The sequence below is a fragment of the Schistocerca piceifrons genome, chromosome X (assembly GCF_021461385.2).
Source record: "Schistocerca piceifrons isolate TAMUIC-IGC-003096 chromosome X, iqSchPice1.1, whole genome shotgun sequence".
Classification (NCBI taxonomy): domain Eukaryota; kingdom Metazoa; phylum Arthropoda; class Insecta; order Orthoptera; family Acrididae; genus Schistocerca; species Schistocerca piceifrons.
Genome location: NC_060149.1, coordinates 380383479 through 380392968, shown reverse-complemented (window position 1 = coordinate 380392968; position 9490 = coordinate 380383479). Strand labels below are relative to the sequence as shown.

Sequence of the window (9490 nt, the reverse complement as noted above, 5' to 3'; positions counted from 1 at the left end):
CAAGTATCATAAAACACCAGTTATGTGTTAAGTAGCTGACAGAAAAGTATGTTTTTTTTTACAAACTGTGGTCAAATTATATTATAAATGAAATACTTAACTCGTTACTTAAAATTCATCTCATCCACTTTGTGTGTGTGTGTGTGTGTGTGTGTGTGTGTGTGTGTGTGTGTGTGTGTGTGTTCCATTACAAAGGAAGGTGATTGATTTTTAACAATAGTTATGCAAGTATATTAGATACTTCTATTTCTTCCATAAATACTGTTTTTTTTTTACATTCAGTAAATAAGTATCTCGTTACTGCCACCTTGTATAAAGGAACTCCTTCCACAAAGAGGGTCCAATTATACATTATAAATCTGTGGTGAATAAACTCAACCTTACACCACTTTAAATGCATTCAGCAATCCAAATGCTGCAAATATTCAAAGTTCATCTTTTAAGTCATCATCCTCATTAGCACCAGGTGGTGGTGGTCCACCACTACTCTGATACAGTTTTGCTATTATTGGCTGAACCACATCTTCTAATTCCTTCTTCTGCTTCTTAAATTCTTCAGTTGATGCATCCTGGTTGGCTTCAAGCCACTTAATCTTTTCTTCAATTGCCTCCTCCATTGTAGTCTTATCTGAACCGCTCACCTACAAGAAAATTTAAAAAATGTACACACTGCTTACATACTGACCAACACAATTTATTTTTTTACTCTAGGATTAGTTTCAACCATTAGAAAGTTAAATTTAAATTCAAATGCAAACACTGTACAGAAGCTCATTAAATATAAAAAAAATCTGATTCAACACTAAGAAATTGTGATACATTACTACACTAAAGTATTAACACCGCAGGGTACATAGTGAGACCCTTGGGATCCAAACCAACTGTCACTTTATGACCAGTGCTGTAAAGCTTTTGGTATGATATGACAGTACTATATTATACTTTGTGCAACTGATAATACTGTTAGCACCAAAAGTAATACTGAAGTTTCTCTTCACATTATACTAGAATACTACCTGACCAACACCTTTCAACTGCATTAAATAATTTAATGCTTTTAATGTTACCATGAATGATTGGTATAGTGCTCTTTATGTCATCATATTTCCTCTCTAGTACCAATAAACTATCTCACATTCGTCATACATGTATATTAACATTACCAATAACTATAGCATGTATTCTTGTATTACATGTATTCTCAAACAATACAAAATGACATTTTATATGCCACAATTACACATCACCACCTGTAGTACAGTACTCTATGCATTTTGACATTTAAAGATATCACTAGTTAATAAGGACAGAAAAAAAATTTTTTTTAACAACTCAGTGTTATTTTTTGTCAGGTTATCTTTCAAATTATGTTCTTTATATATCTAAAAAGAAAGATGATGAAACTTACCAAACAAAAGCGCTGGCAGGTCGATAGACACACAAACAAACACAAACATACACACAAAATTCTAGCTTTCGCAACCAATGGTTGCCTCGTCAGGAAAGAGGGAAGGAGAAGGAAAGACAAAAGGATATGGGTTTTAAGGGAGAGGGTAAGGAGTCATTCCAATCCCGGGAGCGGAAAGACTTACCTTAGGGGGAAAAAAGGACAGGTATACACTCGCACACACACACATATCCATCCACACATACACAGACACAAGCAGACATTTGTAAAGGCAAAGAGTTTGGGCAGAGATGTCAGTCGGGGCGGATGTACAGAGGCAAAGATGAAGTTGAAAGACAGGTGAGGTATGAGCGGCGGCAAATTGAAATTAGAAATTAGCGGAGATTGAGGCCTGGCGGATAGCGAGAAGAAAGGATATGCTGAAGGGCAAGTTCCCATCTCCGGAGTTCTGACAGGTTGGTGTTAGTGGGAAGTATCCAGATAACCCGGACAGTGTAACACTGTGCCAAGATGTGCTGGCCGTGCACCAAGGCATGTTTAGCCACAGGGTGATCCTCATTACCAACAAACACTGTCTGCCTGTGTCCATTCATGCGAATGGACAGTTTGTTGCTGGTCATTCCCACATAGAACGCTTCACAGTGTAGGCAGGTCAGTTGGTAAATCACGTGGGTGCTTTCCTCAATCTTTCCTCTCCCACATCCACACCTGTTGTTCAGAGCATCCTCCTACAGGCCAACCGCAAATTAGAACAGCATGCCACCCTCCACCTTAAAAAACTATCCAATCTCCTGGTTTCCCACCTCCGGAAAGGCAACTCACTCACCCTTCACAACCTTTCCAGCAAACCTCAACCTCCTCTCATTGCACACAAACCAAGTCTCTCCCATCTACTCAATCTCCCACTTCCAGCTCCACTCCCTCCAAAACCTCAAAATTCCAATCAACGCAATCTGGAACCACAACACCCCAATTCAGTAGTTAACCTTTCCTCCAAACCTCTCTCCCAATCCGAAACCTCTGTCCTATCCAAAGGCCTCACCTTCAGCCCCACTCCCAGATTTAACCAAACAGCCCTCGTCAAAGATTTACTGTCCTACACCCGTACTCTCTGCTGGAAATATCACTTTGCCACGAAGAAAAATGATCCTAATCCTACTCCTAATGATCCAACTCCCCAAGACACTATCCAAATTGAACCATGCCTGGAACAGTTCCGTCCTCCGTCACAGCGGGACCCACCTCCTCTTCCTCAAAATCACCCTCTCCTAACCTTCCAGGAATTTCTGACTTCCAGCCTTGCCTCTCAATCCTTCTTAAAAAACCTTAATCCTACTCCCAACATCACCACTGCTGAAGCCCAGGCTATCCGTGATCTGAAGGCTGACCGATCCATCGTCATTCTTCCGGCGGACAAGGGTTCCACAACTGTGGTACTTGATCGTCGGGAGTATGTGGCTGAGGGACTGCGTCAGCTTTCAGACAACACTACTTACAAAGTTTGCCAAGGCAATCCCATTCCTGATGTCCAGGCGGAGCTTCAAGGAATCCTCAGAACCTTTCACCCGACTCCATCAACCTCCTGACCCCACCAACACCCCGCACCCCTACCTTCTACCTTCTTCCCAAAATTCACAAACCCAATCATCCCGGCCGTCCCATTGTAGCTGGTTACCAAGCCCCCACCGAACGCATCTCTGCCTACGTAGATCAACACCTTCAACCCATTACATGCAGTCTCCCATCCTTCATCAAAGACACCAACCACTTTCTCAAACGCCTGGAATCCCTACCCAGTCTGTTACCCGCGGAAACCATCCTTGTAACCATTGATGCCACTTCCTTATACACAAATATTCCGCATGTCCAGGGCCTCGCTGCGATGGAGCACTTCCTTTCACGCCGATCACCTGCCGCCCTACCTAAAACCTCTTTCCTCATTACCTTAGCCAGCTTCATCCTGACCCACAACTTCTTCACTTTTGAAGGCCAGACATACCAACAATTAAAGGGAACAGCCATGGGTACCAGGATGGCCCCCTCGTATGCCAACCTATTCATGGGTCGCTTAGAGGAAGCCTTCCTGGTTACCCAGGCCTGCCAACCCGAAGTTTGGTACAGATTTATTGATGACATTTTCGTGATCTGGACTCACAGTGAAGAAGAACTCCAGAATTTCCTCTCCAACCTTAACTCCTTTGGTTCCATCAGATTCACCTGGTCCTACTCCAAATCCCATGCCACTTTCCTTGACGTTGACCTCCACCTGTCCAATGGCCAGCTTCACACGTCCGTCCACATTAAACCCACCAACAAGCAACAGTACCTCCATTATGACAGCTGCCACCCATTCCACATCAAACGGTCCCTTCCCTACAGCCTAGGTCTTCGTGGCAAACGAATCTGCTCCAGTCCGGAATCCTTGAACCATTACACCAACAACCTGAAAACAGCTTTTGCATCCCGTAACTACCCTCCCGACCTGGTACAGAAGCAAATAACCAGAGCCACATCCTGATCTCCTCAAACCCGGAACCTTCCACAGAAGAACCCCAAAAGTGCCCCATTTGTGACAGGATACTTTCCGGGACTGGATCAGATTCTGAATGTGGCTCTCCAGCAGGGATACGACTTCCTCAAATCCTGCCCTGAAATGAGATCCATCCTTCATGAAATCCTCCCCACTCCACCAAGAGTGTCTTTCCGCCGTCCACCTAACCTTCGCAACCTCTTAGTTCATCCCTATGAAATCCCCAAACCACCTTCCCTACCCTCTGGCTCCTACCCCTGTAACCGCCCCCGGTGTAAAACCTGTCCCATGCACCCTCCCACCACCACCACCTATTCCAGTCCTGTAACCCGGAAGGTGTACACGATCAAAGGCAGAGCCACGTGTGAAAGCACCCACGTGATTTACCAACTGACCTGCCTACACTGTGAAGCGTTCTATGTGGGAATGACCAGCAACAAACTGTCCATTCGCATGAATGGACACAGGCAGACAGTGTTTGTTGGTAATGAGGATCACCCTGTGGCTAAACATGCCTTGGTGCACGGCCAGCACATCTTGGCACAGTGTTACACTGTCCGGGTTATCTGGATACTTCCCACTAACACCAACCTGTCAGAACTCCGGAGATGGGAACTTGCCCTTCAGCATATCCTTTCTTCTCGCTATCCGCCAGGCCTCAATCTCCACTAATTTCTAATTTCAATTTGCCGCCGCTCATACCTCACCTGTCTTTCAACTTCATCTTTGCCTCTGTACATCCGCCCCGACTGACATCTCTGCCCAAACTCTTTGCCTTTACAAATGTCTGCTTGTGTCTGTGTATGTGTGGATGGATATGTGTGTGTGTGCGCGCGCGCGAGTGTATACCTGTCCTTTTTTCCCCCTAAGGTAAGTCTTTCCGCTCCCGGGATTGGAATGACTCCTTACCCTCTCCCTTAAAACCCATATCCTTTTGTCTTTCCTTCTCCTTCCCTCTTTCCTGACGAGGCAACCATTGGTTGCGAAAGCTAGAATTTTGTGTGTATGTTTGTGTTTGTTTGTGTGTCTATCGACCTGCCAGCGCTTTTGTTTGGTAAGTTTCATCATCTTTCTTTTTAGATATATTTTTCCCACGTGGAATGTTTCCCTCTATTATATTCATATCATTAAATTATGTTCTTTATTTTATACCTATTAATTACATATTTATTGGAGTTCAAATAAGGAAGTGTTGTGTCAAAAATGACAAATCAAGTGGAAGTCTTTTAGCTTCTCCTACTAAATTCCGTCTCTTACCTCCAAGTTTGTGAACCCCCAGATCCTCAGCAACCCTGTGGAAGATTGGGTATTGAACTCTAATTGGGAACACTGTCAGGGCAGATGAGAGAAGGAGAAATGCTCCTCCAAAGAATAGGAGTTGAACTATGGACTAACTCATATCTGGAAATACGTCTTTTTAAGGTAAAGTAACAATGGATGTGAGAAATGAACCATGGAATGTACAGACATATATAATTGGAGCCCTTGGAAGCCTTATTGGAATACTGGAACCATACAGGGTATGTATCAGCCTTGGACTACTAGTAACAGGATCTAAAGCAAGAAGACTAGGGATATGTTACATGCAAATGAAGGGGAAATTTTTCAGTTAAAGCCTCCGAAATGCACATTTCCTTACCAAGGAGAGGACGGCAGAGGAGGAGACCTACAAGGCACTGGAGCAAGCTTATCGACAGTACTCAAAAAATGATATCAAGATGGTGGTAGGAGATATAAATGGAAAGGTAGGGCAGGAGTAGCACCTCCCCCCCCCCCCCGCCCCCCCTCCCACAGCATTGGTAAATACAGCCTCCATAAAGAGTAATAACATCTACATAGATACTCCACAAGCCACTGTATGGTGCATGGTGGAGGGTACCCTGTACCACTACTAGTCATTTCCTTTCCTGTTCCACTTGCAAATAGACTGAGGGAAAATGACCTACCTATACACCTCTGTACCAGACCTAATTTCTCTTATCTTACCTTTGTGGTCATTACGCACAATGTATGTTGGCGACAGTGGAATCACTCGGTAGTCAGCATCATATCCCAGTTCTCTAAATCTTTTTGATAGTGGTTTTCTAAAAGAATGTCGCCTTATCTCCAGGGATTCCTCATCTGAGTTCCTGAAGCATCTCCGTAACACTGTTGTTCAAATCTACCAGTAACTAATCTAGCAGACCACCTCAAAACTGCTTCAGTGTTTTCCTTCAATCCAACCTGATATTGATCCCAAACACTTTAGCAATAATCAAGAACAAGTCACACCAGCATCCTATATGCGGTGTCCTTCACAGGTGAACCATTACGTCGACAATTTGCCTTCCCTACCACAGTTCTCACATGTGCGATCCATTTCATATTGTTCTGCAAGGTTACACTCAGCTATCTAAACAAATTGACAATACAATATTCAACCATTACAGGTTTGTTCTTACTACCCATCTGCATTAACTTACATTTTTCCACATTTTGGGCTAGCTGCCATTTATCACACCAACTAAAATTTTTTTCTGTCACCTTGTACCTTTCTACAGTCATTCAATTTCGACACCTTACCGTACATCATTGCGTCATCTGCAAAGAACTGTACATTGTGGCCCTCCCCGATGGCCAAATCATTTATGAATATAGAGAACAGTAGTCCTATAACACTTCCCTGGGGCACTCCTGACAATACCCCTGTCTCTGATGAACACACGCCACTGAGGACAACATACTGGGTTCTATAACTTGGGAAGTCTTTGAGCCACTGACATATCTGTGAACCTATTCCATATGCTTGTACCTTCTTTAATGGCCTGGAATGGGGCACCATGTCAAATGCTTTCCAGAAATCTAGAAAAACGGAATCTGCCTGTTGCCCATCATCTATAGTTCACAGTATATCAAGTGAGGAAATGGCAAGATGGGTTTTGCGCAAGTAATGCTTTCTAAAACCACGCTGAGTTGTGAACATAAGCTTCTTTCTCAAGAAAGAACTGAGAGAAATGTTCCAGGATTATGTAGCAAACTACCGTCAGGGATTTTGGTCTAATTTTTGCAGGTCCATTCCTTCCTTGTCTTATACAATGGAGTCACCTGCCCTTTTTCCAGTCACTAGGGACTTCGTGCTGGATGAGATTTTCACAACAGATGCAGGCTAGGTAATGGGCCAATGCTGTAGAGTACTCTCTGTGAAACTGACTCGAGGTTTCATCTGGACCTGGTGATTTATTTGCTTTCAACTTTTTCAGTTTTTTCTCTACACCAGGAATACTTATTATTTCACCCATTCGGGAGTATGTCCAATGGTCAAATGATGGTATGTTTGTACGATTCTCCAGTGAAATATTTCTGGAATATGAAATTTGAAACTTTGGCTTTTGCTTTGCCATCTTCAACTGCTCCACCAGACTGGTCAACAAGGGATTGAATGGAAGTCTTAGACCCGCTTAGCAATTTCACAGAGGATGAGAATATTCTTGGGTTCTCTGCCAGACCTTTTGCTAAGGTGCGATTGTGATAGTAGTTGTATACTTCGTGCTTGTACCTTTTCACAGAAGCACAAATCTGTACTAACCTTAGCTTGTCATTTATCAGTTCCTTTTGAATAGACTGCAACAGCGTCTGCTTACTCAGCATCTTCTGAATTTCATTGTTAAACCACAGTGAATCTTTCCCATCATTTATCCACTTACTACGAACATAACTCCACACCACGATACTCCATCTGCTTAAGCTTCGCCCATAATTCCTCTATATCATCTTACTGGAACTAAGTGATGTCTATTCACTGCCTAAGTGAGATGCTAACAACTGCTTATCTGCTCTATCTAGCAGAAACACTCTGCTAGTCTTCTTGACTGATTTCTTAACTTTCGTAATCTTAATTGCTATAATGATATTCTCTTCGCTAATCTCCGTTTCTATGCTGACACTGTTGATAACGTCCAGCCTACTTGTAGCTATAAGGGGTAAGATATTTCCATTGCATGTGGGCTGCCAACCCAGTGTATACTCTGTAAGTTATGACTGTAGACTTACTTTGAATGACTAGAACTGTCACAGCAGAATCGGATGGCAAGTAAAAACAGCCAACAATTAACTTTGTTTCACGTACACCTGTTATGCACAACCAGGTAACTGTCACACTCAGCTTTGACCGCAAGAGAGAGAACATTTTTGTCAACTGCAATGGACACTCCCCCTCCTACAGCTTCTAATCTGTCTGAAATACATTCCGCCATGACTTGCTAAATATCTATGAGCTTTCCATCTGGCATTCCACCTGTTCTCAGTTCCAAGAATAATTTGAGCACAAGAACTTTCCTGGAGGGCAGTAAATTCAGAAACTAATTACAAATACAATGACAGTTTACTGAAAAAAATTTGACAGCAAGTGTGTATTCTGAATGCCATTTGACTTCCCTTGCTGCATATCGACTGGCGAGTGTTCCTCAGAGCACCTTCAATAACCATCCAGCCTAAAAACAGTTACGTGCACTCCGTAAGTACTCTGCTACCTGAGTAGCTGCATGCTTTGTGTAGTGCACCCCTGACCTATCAAGGGGAGTCCTATAAATCCCCTACACGATAACATAGGTCTAGAAATCTGCAGCCAAGACCGTCACAAGAGTCGACGAAGCCTTTGGTTGAGAACCTCCACTTGGCTCCAAATCAAAGGACCCCAATCAACCCTGGGAAGAATGCTACAAATTGTGAGCTCTGGTTGCACCCCACACATGAGGCCAGCAGTCTTCATTATCACTAGCTGCCTGTATGAACTGAGGATGGCCTCAGAACCATGTGACAGGCATCATCAGTGCTGATGCAAGCCACAACTTGCCGACAACTGCACCCTGCACACTATAGCTGCAGGCAAGGCTGCCTCCAAATCTGATGCTGACCCCTGGCATACAAACGGAATGCACATTTGCTTTCTTTCTAGCTCTGAACGATATCTGCCTAAGGGGCTCCATAAGACACCAAACATTGTAGCTCCAGATAACTAGCAAACCCCTTCCCTGTGTGCCTGCTCTGACACTGCTGAAGGCCCAGCTGTGAGGGTGGATCCACCGCATCAGGTGCACTAAGGTGTGCCTCGAAAGCAGAGCCCATGGGCACAACAAGCGTCACCTGAGATGGCCCATGTGATGCGCCAAATTCTCCACCACCACTACACCCCGACACAGCAACCTGAAGGTGACTTGACTGTAGCCACAAGAGCATTCACCTGTTCACAAACTGTTGCCAGCCCCTCCTGCATCAGCACACATCCTCACCATCCAAGCAAGACTGACTAAAGCAGTTAACTATAAAAGCAGACACAATACTAGAGATGCAACTTATTACCCTCCTGATGGGTCACCATTGGATGCTAATGCATTAATGAGCAATGTAGATGGTTGTTCAGTGACCAACTACTGCTCTACAGAGTGAATGGATTTACTCTTACAAAAATGAGAGATTAAACTTCTTAGATAGAAAAAACACGCACTAATAACAATGGAGCCTGCCTGATAAATTTTACAGCATACCTTAGGTAAGTTTCCAGCACATGGTTCCAG

General features: G+C 43.7%; 1 protein-coding gene across 2 annotated transcripts in view; it reads right to left on the bottom strand.

Annotated features, from left to right (window-relative positions):
- Positions 1-220: 220 nt before the first annotated feature.
- LOC124721186 (endoplasmic reticulum chaperone BiP) overlaps positions 221-9490 on the bottom strand; it is a 32192-nt gene continuing 22922 nt past the window's right edge. For both annotated transcript variants that reach the window (XM_047246025.1, XM_047246026.1), the window contains exon 10: positions 221-641. In XM_047246025.1, coding sequence (XP_047101981.1) covers positions 426-641 — 216 coding nt within the window. In that variant the 3' untranslated portion in view covers positions 221-425. The remainder of the gene's footprint in view (positions 642-9490) is intronic.